This window comes from Lichenostomus cassidix, chromosome 4 (assembly GCF_008360975.1).
Source record: "Lichenostomus cassidix isolate B80296 chromosome 4, HeHo_3.0, whole genome shotgun sequence".
Taxonomy (NCBI): domain Eukaryota; kingdom Metazoa; phylum Chordata; class Aves; order Passeriformes; family Meliphagidae; genus Lichenostomus; species Lichenostomus cassidix.
In genome coordinates this window covers 63,161,807-63,173,849 of record NC_139484.1, presented here as the reverse complement: position 1 = coordinate 63,173,849, position 12,043 = coordinate 63,161,807, and the positions used below count along the sequence as shown (strand labels likewise).

Genomic DNA, 12,043 nt, shown 5'->3' with positions numbered 1-12,043 from the left:
GGAGTGATTAAAGAGAAGGCCACAAAGATCACTAACAGATTGGAGAATCTGACATGGGAAGAAGGGCTGAGACAGCTGGGATTGTTCAACCTAGAGAAGAAAAGGCTTAGGGGAAGCCTTATCAAAGTGTATGAATACCCAACAGGGACAACAAAGATGATGGAGCCAGACTCCTCTCAGCAGTGCCCCATAAAAGTACACCAGACAATGGGCACAAACTGAAACACAGAAAATTTCTTGTAACCAAAAGATTGATTTTTTTTCTTTTTTAGTACCACAGCAGCAGTCAAACACTGTAATAGGTTTGCCAAGAGGCTGGAGTCTCGATCTTGGGAGATAATTGAGAACAGTCTGGCCGTGGTGCTAAGCAACCTGCTCTAGCTGACCCTGCTTGGAGGGCAAGCTACTGGACTAGACTGTCTCCAGAGGTCCTTTCTAACCTCAGCTGTTCTGTGGACTCAGGCAAGAAACAATACGCAGTTCATACAATCCCAGTCTCCTCCATGTTTCCCTGTAGCAATCCAGTAAATATTGCATTTCCATGAGAAATCAGTATCTTATTAAATGTGCTGCCAGTACTTTCCCTGACAGAGCTGCCAACAAAAGAAGCCAAGCAGCAGCTCTGAGAAGGTGCTCACATATCCTGTGCTTCTACAACTCTCCTGTTGATCAACTTTTTTATTAAATCAGCAGCAGTGCAGCTAATCCTAAACTGCTTGCCAACAAACAGCCCAGAATATTTTCAGAAGCGATCATTCCTGGTTTTGGGTCTTCCATCTTCCACTTTTGGGGTCGTAGTCCATACAGCTTGCTATCAGTTTAATAATCATACATATTTCTAAAGATATGGAGGAATCATCCAGCTTCCTGTCATCACTTGTTTATTAGTTTCAGCAAAGAACTATGATAACAATGTTCGCATTCATTCATTCTCAGATTGTCAGCTTTCATCTTACATGCTCTCCTCTGAGACTCGCAGAATTCCCTATCAGTAGGATTAAAAAAAAAAAAGATTCCACAGCAGCTTGGTGGAAGAATAGCTGACAACCTTCTTGTCCTTGAGAAGGGACTGGAGGGGGTGGGGGGGAATATTCAAGAATTATTTTGTACACTTAAAGAGCTTCTCTAGATTCAGCTGAAGAACTCTATTTACTTCCCCTGAGCTGAACTGCTGAGGAACGGCTGAAGTATTTCCACTCCAGCAGCAACCACAATTGAGCTATGGAACAGGGATTTCCCTCTGCAGTTTGAAGCACTCTTTCACATGAAAAGCGCTCTATGGAACATACTGTAAATGTAGAACTATTACACAACTATTATCTAGTGATGCTGGCATGAGGAAGCTAGAGGGAGGAAACAGGAAGGATATAAATACAAGTCTGCAAGCTTTTATATTTTACTCACATAAGGGAAAAATCACCAATGTCCAGAACTCCAAGAGAAATATCTGAGCTACAGTGCTGGTGAACAAAAAAAAGAAAGAGATTCACATTCATTTTACACAGCCTTTGAATAAACTGGAAATAAAAATTCAGAGCCACAGTCCCACAGAAACTTGTAGGCACCTGACTCCTAAGAGCAAAATGGAATTTGATATCAACTTACTTTAGTAGACTTCAGCCTTAGTGTTCATTTCTCACTGCTGCTTTTTCACCTTCGCCACTAAAATGTTTTGATATATGACTCACAGCTAAGAACATTTCAGAGGACACATTCAAAAGATTTGAGCAGACACTGTTCTGGCAGGTTTGTTTAAACAATGAAAAATGTTGTTAAAGATTACAGGAACAACGCAGAAGTTGAATGGCTGCTGGGAAGAGTCAATAAACATCACCTTTGCTTGGAAATAAGGAATTTCAGTGCAAGGGTGTCTCACCCGCTTATTATTTAGCTTGCTAACTTAACAAACAACATTCCATTCTGTTATGTATATTTTTGTTGAGATATTTTAGGGAAAAAGAATGCTTGTGGAAATAAAAGAATTAGTCCAAAATATTTTCTACCTTTTAAATGGCTGGCACCTTGACAATTCATCTTAAGTCATAAGCACCAAAACAAAAAAACTCACTGATCTTCACTGCCAGTAATTTTTCAGGAATGTAGGAACCAAAGCTGTGGTAACAACTGGAATACACCTAAAATGCAGTCTTAAAATGATGTTCTTAACATTAAATGCCTTCACATTGTTCTGGCTATGGAAAGTGCTAGAGTGCTCTTTACAGCTATTTTAAAATTTAAGCTTGATGCTGTCAGCTTCAAAGCACTTCTGGGTGACAGAAAGGAGGCTTCATATGTAAAATGGGAAGCAACACTTCGTCCCTTTGCTTCTCAGGACCCCAGCAGAATGGAGCTAGTGGAGGAGAACATGCACAAGAAGAACATGGCCAGGGAGTCAGCAGAACCAACACTGCAAAGAGCACACAATGCTCCGCGTGTGAAGGCACAGCATGACCGCAGTACAACAAAGTTGACTTTGCATAAACATCTTCTATAGACGGCAAAACGTGGATACACTGACACACGAGATGTATAAATAAGGATTTTGCAACAGAGATCCTTCTCCCAGGTCCCCTCCACAGTTACTGCTATTTATGTGGCAGAGCTCCTGTGTGTACAACACGAGACTTCAAACAAAGGTTTCCGTTGATTCCTATGAGCATCATCCTCGCAGCTCAACCATTCTCGGAGGCACTGAGCGCTAAGGTCATCGCTGAGTCCTTCACCTGCCTCACCACACCTGGGGAAAGCCCAAGACCACCTAGGCAGCCCTGGGAGACCTCCGTCCTGCCGGCAGACCCAGTATCTCAAGGAACAGCTTCTACCAAACTGTGTTTTGCTTCCTCGCCTCCACAGCCCTCCAGTACGTCTGTCCCTTTTTATATTTTAAGCTCATCTCCATCTTCGGGGGACCAAGCAGCCAGGGAACCATATTATACTGCCACCTCCACTCCCTCCCCCTTAGCACGTCTCCTAACAACGCCACGTAGATCCCGATAATCATCTGGGATGAGCACTTCGGGCAGCCCTCGGTGCTCCTGAGGGAGCATGTTCCCCTCACACGCCCCAGCCCCTCTCCCCCAGCCCGGCTCCGTCCCAGCCCGCTCCCCGTCACACCGCCCCAAGGACCTCACTTCTCTCCCAGCTCCCTGCCAGCTCTTTTTGTGTGCCCAGCGTGGCCCGGGGGCCTCCCCCGTCCCCTCAGGGCACAGAGACACCCGGGAAGAGCCGCATATTCCAGGCACGTCGCTCTCCCTCCGCGGAGGGGGATGGGAAGAGCAGCGGCGGAGCGGCACCAGCCCAGACGTCAAGCGGAGGAAAAACGGCGACAGGCGGGAACTGCGCGATGGGAATCGCTCCCAACCTCCATCCCACAGCCCCGGGGCTCCCGAAGCGGGGAGAAGGGCGGGGAGAAAGGGCTCCCCCTCAGCGCTGCTCGGGCGGGACGCTGAGGGCGTTAACGCGCCCCCCCCGCGCCGGGGGCGGCCCGGCACCCACCTTGAGAGTGGGGTACTCCTGCACCTTCAGAGTCATTGAGAGCTGAGCGGCTGATTCCTGCACCGCCATCTTGGATCGGGCACCGGCCTCCCCCCTCCCTCCCTTCCCTCCCGCCCTCCTTCCCAGCGCGTCCCGGCGGGAGCTACCTACGGCGCGCGCGGCATGCCGGGAAACAGCCCGCGCCCCGCCCCGGCCCTCATGGGCACGGGCCGAACCAACGCCGCGCGCTCCCTCCCGCCACCCCGCGCCGCCGCGGCTTGGTACGCTCCGCGGGGGCGGCGACGGAGGAAGAGCGACGGCGCGGCGGCCAATGAACGGCTCTCTGTCTCACGTTCCCCTGCCGTGAGTGTTGACACCGCCCCACAGCTTGGGAAGCCGCGCCCGATTGGGCAGCGGTGCGGGAGAGGGCGGGGCCATGCGGATGCGCGGACAAATCAAATGGGATTACGGCATCGGGATAGGCGGGATTTGGGGGTGTTATGGACACCCGGCCACCCAGTGGCGGCAGAGAGCGATTTCCCATCGCCCAATCAGAATGCCCTCTTGGGCTCAGTGGGCGGGGCCTAAAAGTAAATTTTGCTGGTGACTTAAAACGGCCGTTTTAACACCCCCGGGGTGTCCGGGAAGGGGAGGGGCGGGGCGAGGGGCGGGGCGCGCTTTGATGGGCAGAGCCGCCAGCCAATGCTGTCGCGTCTGACCTTGACGGGCAGGCCGCTGAGCCAATGGTCGGCGCGTCTGGGGCGGGCGGGCGGGGCGGCGGGCGGTGTGTGGCTGTGTGTACACCGTGAGGGGCGGGGCCGCCCCCCGTGAGTTCCGCGGGGCGGAGGGAGCGAGTGGGAGCCAGTGAGGCGGAGACGGCGGGAAGAGGTTTAAATAGCGGAGACGGCGGCAGCCCCCTGCCCTCGGCTCCCCGGGCCGGCGCCGAGTTTCCCCGGTGAGCGGAGGCGCGGGGCGGGCGCAGCTCCCGCCGCAGCCGGGCCGGTCCCGCCCGCCCCGCGGGGGACGGGGTGGGGAGGGAGGGTGGCTCCGTGCGGCCGGCGAGATCTCCGGTAGCCCATTCATGGGTCCCGCTGCCCTCGCAGCCGCGGCGGGGAGCGCAGCTGCCGCCCCGCCGCCGGCCGGTGCCGCCGGGCGCTACAGGTGCGGGGCTCGGGGCGCGGGGCTCGGCCGGCCGCGGCTGGCGGTGCGCGGCTGCCCGCGGGATCCCCGGAGCTGCGGATCTCCATGGCTGCGCTCACAGGCTTTGCGTGACCCGCTGACCTCTGGCCGGTCCCTGTAAGGTGACAAGCGCCGCTTTAAGCGAGCAGTAATTCCTCTGCCGGACGTACGTGAGTGTTTCCATGAAAAAAAAAAAAACCCACCCAAAAAAACCTGATCCTGCAGAGTTCTTGTGTGTGTGAGGGAATAAAACCACTTGGAGTACCAGTCCTCTGGCTGTGAATATATATAAGCTGCTTTCTGGGTAATGCGTAGAGGGCAGTGTCTCGGTGTTGGGCTGCTCGCTGTGACACAGGGCATTGGGACAGACCTTCATCAGTCACAGCAGGCTTGCAGCAAAAGGGAAATGTGCCCCTAGGACCTGTACGTGCAGGCGATATAAACTTCATTCCGCTGCTGAAGACGGTGTCAAAAGTTTAGGTTCTTGATGCACTGGCAGCAAATGCACTTCAAGCAGTGTGCTGCTGGAGTTTGAGGTTTTAAAGACACCCAAAACCTGTATCCATCGATAATCGAGATGTTTTTTTAATCTCTTCTCCAAACGTTGTGGTTATGTCTTTTTCTGGTCTGCAGAAGACTGTGGGAAAATGAACACCGATACTTCCAGGAGGAGTAAACACGTTTAACTTTCATGCTTTGAAAGAGCAAGTGTGTTTCTTAGAATACTTGGTGGCATTGTTTCTGATGTGCATAGACCTCCTTGCACTGAAAGCATCTGTTCACCACAAAGGGCTGGGGGTAAATAAATGGACATGTGGGAAGTCCTGTCGTTGAGTGTTAGATTCTCTTCAGCTCTCAACTGTGAACTGTTTACTGATATTTACTCACAGCTGCCCTAGCATTCAGTCTTGTACTGACCATAAGCAGCAAATGTATGTCTAAACTTAATTTACCAAGCCCACACCAGGTGCAAAGCCTTTGTTTGAGAAGTGTATTAGTAAAAACTTTTGTGTTAGTTACACCTGGGATTAGCATTCATGTCTAGACACGATCTTCGGACCAGATCCTGCAAGAAGATTTGTATAAGGGGGATTTTGATTCCATGAAGGTTCTGTGTGGGGAATGGCTCACCCTGAGCTGCCTGGGTGGAGGATCGAAAACTTTGCTCAGTTGTTGCTGTATTTACAAACATAATTACGTGGCATTGTAAAATATTCCTGTTCTTCCTGTCTGTCTTAAATATCCTGTAAGCTAATATTTAGAAGGAAATTTGCTCTTCAGTATTCCCCATGATTAATGTTACTGAAGAGCTTGAACTTGGCATACCTTGACTCTGTCATGTTTATAGGGACTGAAGAAGTGTGACTTGCCATGTAATTGATCAAGTCGTGTATGTATTTGTCCAAGACACTTACTTGCAACAGGTTTTGTTTATATGCAATCTCTTAAACGATCCTTTCTGATAATACAGTAGCTAATTTAATGTAACACAGATACTCTGTGGATACAGGTTGTGTGCTCAGACTGTATCTGTCTTTAAACTTTGGGTTACTGGTGAAGGTTTGTCAGCCATTGGTAGCCAGAGCTAAAGGGGTTGCTAATGGAACAGATGGCCAAGCAACCATCATGTCAGAGAAAACAGCATGTATTCGTGTATTCTTAGTTTAACACAAGAGGGAGCATGTCTAATCTTTAACCTTTAAATACTGCAACTTCAGAGAGGAAGCTTGAAGTGTTGAGTGTCAACTAATTTATGTTCAAGGCTCCATGTGCAAATATTGATACAACCTATGCATATTTCTGGCATGTTTTCAACATTAGGCTGCAGCTGTTGATTTATAGTATAAATGTTGGCATGATAAATGTGAAGATGAGAACTAAGCTAATGATCTTTTGAAGTTGTTAAAATCTGTAGTTTCCTGCTAAATTAAACAAAATAATTATGGTTATTGTTATTCCTGGGTATGGTTATTAATATACACAGGCTGTACTCTTTTCTTTAATATTAGGTTAATATATGTCTTCTGCTTAACCTACCATACAAAGTTATAAAGCCGAGTCTTAATTTAATTAAATTTAGTTTAATTGCCTATATACCTTTGCTTTTAGAATTCTTATAAATCCTCCCAATTCATTCTTCAATAGGAAGAATGAAGTTGGATCTACTAAGTTTTGTACTCTATCTTCTATATATTTCCTTGTTCCCAGGTGGTATAAAAGGAAGGTGAAAAATCAGCTACCATTTTGTATTTCTTGGTATTGTCCAGTTGGATCATAATGTGTGAATGTTTGTCCTCATTTAGTGTCTTGTTAATGTGAATTAGCAGTTAGTTTAACTTAAGCAGTGTGCACAGAATACTCCAAACCTTTAGGAGAACCTTACTCATTTGTTTCCAGTAGCCTTCCGCTTTGCTCCAGATTAATGATCAGAGAAAAACATCTGTCTGCCATTAAACACTGCGTGCAAATTATGTATCTTTCAAGAACATAAACACTCTGTGTGTTACTTGGTGGAGCAGAGCAGAAACCTTAGTGCTCTGCTTTCACATGCTGAAGAAAACTGCTGGGGATTGAGATTTTACTACATTTGCTTCTCTTTCCTCTCTGTTGCCATTAAAACCCTGGTGCCAGGTGGCAGAAGTGGGAGTGTGTCTCCGTCATCTCTTGTATTAGCAGACAAGACTGGCCTAAGCCAGTGATGTGAAATCCTTGTGCTCAGGTCAGGTGGGAATGAGCACAAGTTATCCCACTGTTCACTAGAGTTCTCTTCCTCCGAGCAGGTGGTGGTATTGTCCATTATAATGTGCTCTCCATTACACTGGAGGAGTAGAATCCTTCACTATTCTGGTGAGTTATGATGTTTGTGAAATATTTAGGACCTTACATTTAATCTGTGTTATTTTTTTCTTCTGAATAGTGGGAGAAATTTTGGTGTTTTTTTAACACCTGCTGTGCAAAGCGTTGACAGAACAAGGCGTTAATATCAAGTCAGCTTGTCTTCAAAACATGCCAGGCAGCTGTTCTTGCAAGGCAGGAATCTGAGATGACCTGTACTAATACTGGATACCTGTACTAATATTGGAGACTAATGTGGAATCATGGAATGGTTTGGGTTGGAAGGGACCTTAAAGATCATCCAGTTCCAACCACCATCTATTGTATGAATATTATATATTCATCAAGTGTTAGGATTTTTTAGAAGATATTGAGAATGAGACAGTTGCTGCTGGAGGAAGATGTTGCTTTACTGAGTTATATACAGCAACCAAGCATTTTTAATGGATGGCTCCATTTCAATGGATGCAATTGATTTTAAATCCTAGGTATACAACAGTACTGCAGAGTCAGAAATTCACAGAGCCCAGAGGGATGTCTTTTGATGGAAAAGTTTTGATGGACTTGAGTTTTGTAAGGATTAGATGAACTGCCTGTTGTCTTGGCTATTCCATATCAGTCAAGACTTATGCCTTGGTTTTCTTGCCCAGCAGGCTTAGGCTACTGCACAGTTTTTACAATAAAGGTGTATTTTTACTTTAGAAGAAAGTAGTAATATGACTGTATAGTTCATGGTTTGGGATTTTCTTCTTCTTTTTTTTTATTGTAACTTTAAACATAACTGAACAGTGTCTTAGTGTACCTGGCTTGTGTAAAAAGGCTGGCAAAGTTTTATTTCTGTATCTGAGAGGAAATTGCCAAGAGTGTAAAAACCCAACAAACAAACAAAAGAAAAAGCCCTCATGAACAAAACCTGGTGATTAACAACAGCAGCAGGGATTGCCCTGATGTGCCACAGTTTGTAGCGTAGTTGTAAAGTAGTAAATACTGATCAAATGCTTTGTTTCCTTATTTTAACATGATTATAAGGACCCTTTCCTTAATTGGGGAAAACGCAGATGCTCTCAGCAGTTTGTGTTACCATGTTACCATAATGGATTGGGGTTGAGACCTCAGTAGAGGCTGTGCTGGATTGTCTGTGGGAGCAATTTCACATCTCTGGTACCAATCTGGTACCTTTCAGGCAATGTGTGTGTGGAAGTTATTTATAAATTATTTCATGTTTATGCAAATCGGGTTTCGATGTTAAGGTATTTTTAATATTGTTATTATTTTAAAAAGTGGGGGATTCACAATGTAGGTCAAATTCTTGTGAAACCTCATTTTAAAAAAATACTTGTATTTGCATAAAAAAGGCATGTGGGACTGCCTGACAAACTGCACAGACTCGTGTAACTTTCTGAATGGTCTAAATGGGTGATTTAAAATGCAAAGGGGAGGGGGTTTACCTGCAATATTTTTGGCCCTGAGCAATTTTTTTTCCCCCTTCTGAGTTACAGCCCCTTGAAAATGGGGGGGTTTAGAAAGAAAGTGCTGACACAGCCTTGACTACAGAGCAGTGCCCTGCGTGCTGCTGCAATAATTGTCCAGGCAGTGTTTTCTGCTTCCCTGCCATTGTGCTTTACATTCCTTCAATCCATTCCCATTTTTAACTTTCCCAAAGTTTGGTATTATTGCGAGCCCCCGGCGGGTGTGCAGCCGCCGGAGGAGCGAGGTTGGCAGAGTAGCATGGACTTGTTAATCTCAGCCTGATCTTGTCAGCAACAGCCGAGCAGAGAGGGAGAGGGAGACAACTCCGGCTGGGGCAGCGCTCCAAAGGTTCGTGCCTTGTTTTTTATCGCCGAATCGCGGCTCGGTGGCGCGGTGCAGGGTGTGCGGGGCGCGGAGGCTCCGCGGCGGGCTGTGCGCGGCTGGCCGCGGTGTTGCTGTGCCGGGGGGAGCCTTCGCTTCTCTTCGCTTCCCTTCGCTTCTCTTCTCTTCGCTTCTCTTCGCCTGGCTGTGCGCGGAGACAGCGAGTGTGTGTGTGTGTGTGTGTGTGTTACGGCCGGGGAAACGCTGAGGAAGAAGAAACCCTGTTGGTTCTCCATGCAAATGACCGCTTTGGTTGTAACAAAAGCCTTGATGTTGGGCTTGGAAAAATGATCTGACAGTGTAACAACCCCAGGCCACTTTCGCCATGTTTTTGTTTATTCATGTTTCATTCCGTTTTCCCTAGCTATCTCGCAGATGTTTCCAATTTCACTGTTTGTTGGGGGTTTTTTCCCACCCCCCTCTCTTTTTTTTTTACACCGTCGAGCCTTTTTGGAGTTAGCAAAAAAACGTGTGAAAGAATGTTAACAAAACAGAGAGGTGTTGCAGATGTTTATAGTTTAGTTCTTGCGTTGCGCCTGGCGATTCTGGCAGGGGGATTCAGTGCATATGAAGGAACGTAAGGAGCATCTGTTTTACCTACCGAGCTTGTGGTTTCGAGATGTGCCCATTGTAACTTGAATATTTACATAAACAGATGAAGTGAGCACGTTCCCGGTGCAGTGTGGCAGGTCGAGATCTCATTTGTTTGCTACTGTTTTTGAAGGAAGGAGGGGGGGGGAATCCAAAAGAGCAAGGAAAGGAATATCTGTGACACAACATGTATGCTCCTAGATAAACTCCTGCCATCTCGGAGTGCCTTTTAATATTTGAACAGCTTCCGTTAAGTCAAATAAAATTGGTTACCATGAGAAACAAAAAAGTCTAATGGAATAGTTGAGCACACTAATGAAAATCTGAATGTGAGATTGTTTCAGTATCATTCAAAGAATTGGATTAGACAGACAACCTTGTCAATAACAGTCATAGTAACACGTTTAAACATTTTTGCTTCTGAGATCCTGGAAAACAACACACACAGTGCAGAAACAGCAGACGTGGATGGTTTGTTATCTTACAGTCGCATACATTGAAAGGTAATTGTCTACTAATGATATTAAAATCAGTCTGGTTGTAGAATTTTATGCTTGATGAATGTATTGAGGCATACACAAATAAAATCTGAAATCTTAAAGGACAATGATTCAATGTCCGGAGCCAGTGGTTAAATCAGATGTGGTAACTATGGTGAGAGGTAAAGTTACTTAGCTTCCCACAGACCATGCATATGTGCATTTCTTTTTGTATAATGGAGATTAAGGAGAAAAGGATTAGAAAATCTAAAGAGAAATTTTGAGAAGGAGACCTGTAGCCTTGCTCTGGGAATTAACACTGAGGAGGCTTTTAGAAGAGAGAGGCAGGGTGGAAGTAAACACTGTCTTGTAATATATATTGCTGATAATTCTAGAAAGGAGTCTTTCTGGTTGGGAATATCAACAGCAGCTCATGCATACAGGAACAAAATCAATTCTCTCCATATTAAAGTAATCCTCCTATTCCAACAAAACAAAAGCAGAACCCAGCATAGATTTTTACCAAGTGACAGCATAAAATCAGGTAAAGTCTGCTATTCTGAATGAATGAATTTTAGGTTCTTGCAGAATGAAGCAATATTGATTTATTTGGATTGCATTGCATTCCTATTTTTAAGCATGTGTATGATCTGTATTTAGGATTTTTTTTTAACTTCAAAAATGGTGGTCATATGAAGTAGGAAATAAAATCAGAGCTTAGTGTTCTAGCTGGTAAATATTGGGGGAGTTTGGACTGCAGCCAGAGAGACTTGGACCATATTTCTGATTTTCCTTGAGTTGAGAGGTTTCAGTGTTACCCTGAGCTTTTCAGGGAAGAACTTCAGATTATGCTGATCAGCTCAAAGGGATATGGGATTGTCTTGCTTGCACATAAAACTCTGGTGTTCTGGGAGAGCCACCAGAGATGCTAATTAGTGACCAGCTGTTTGAATGCTTAGGAAACAGAAAGGGGAGAGGTCAGGTTCAATTTCCAGTATAGAGGGACCATTCCTCTGTAGCAGTGAAAAGTAGATTCACTGTGAGAGTGCAGAGACATCTGGGGGATGTGAGGTATGTTCAGCTTTCTAGTAATAGGTGCTAAAGTGTATTGAGGTTTTGGCAATGCTTTAGACACATCTTTAATAAAATATTGTAAAGTTTTGGGTTTCCCCTCCTCTGTGCCCCCAGAATGGTCGTAAAACACTTGTTTTATGAGAAGTTTGCAGGGGAACTGGTAGTTGAGCATAGCCTAGACACGTGGTGTTGCAAGTTTTAAGGTGTTTGTGGATTTGCTAGGAAACACTTTGAGCTTTTTGTGAGTCATAATCCCACACTTTCCCTTATCAGTTGCTCTAAGAGTTTGTTATCAGATACCTGTTCAGGAGAATGAGTTCACTATCGCTGTGCAACGCTGCGGGTGAAACCCATGAATGGAATGTACACTTCTGAATTTCACACCAAATGGTAAATAATAGACCCAACAGCAAAGTCATTCACACTTGTTACCAGTTGTTTTCACTATAGATATGATCAACACATTTTACTGGTTTTTCTTTTTAAATTGTCATTTCTTCGAAGGTATTAGAAGTTCACTAATTGTTTTCTGAGCTAATAAGGAGGAAGAGGAGGAAAAA

The 12,043-nt window shown here is 45.7% G+C and overlaps 2 protein-coding genes across 7 annotated transcripts in view; one reads left to right on the top strand and one right to left on the bottom strand.

Moving 5' to 3' along the window:
- The window catches only part of MAEA (macrophage erythroblast attacher, E3 ubiquitin ligase), a 49,452-nt gene extending 45,788 nt beyond the window's left edge, over positions 1 to 3,664 (bottom strand). Inside the window, exon 1 of one of the 4 annotated variants that reach the window (XM_085059592.1) lies at positions 3,646 to 3,664. Coding sequence is in view for 2 of the 4 variants with exons in the window: in XM_085059587.1 (XP_084915713.1) it covers positions 3,496 to 3,564 (69 nt within the window). In the remaining 2 variants the exon portion in view is untranslated. The other 3 variants (XM_085059590.1, XM_085059587.1, XM_085059588.1) reach the window with 3 other exon arrangements.
- Positions 3,665 to 4,301: 637 nt separating this feature from the next.
- CTBP1 (C-terminal binding protein 1) overlaps positions 4,302 to 12,043 on the top strand; it is a 236,159-nt gene continuing 228,417 nt past the window's right edge. For 2 of the 3 annotated variants that reach the window (XM_085059576.1, XM_085059574.1), the window contains exon 1: positions 4,302 to 4,429. The gene's annotated coding sequence lies outside the window, so the exon portion shown is untranslated. Of the gene's footprint in view, positions 4,430 to 9,209; positions 9,307 to 12,043 lie in introns of those variants that run through there. The other variant, XM_085059575.1, reaches the window with a different exon arrangement.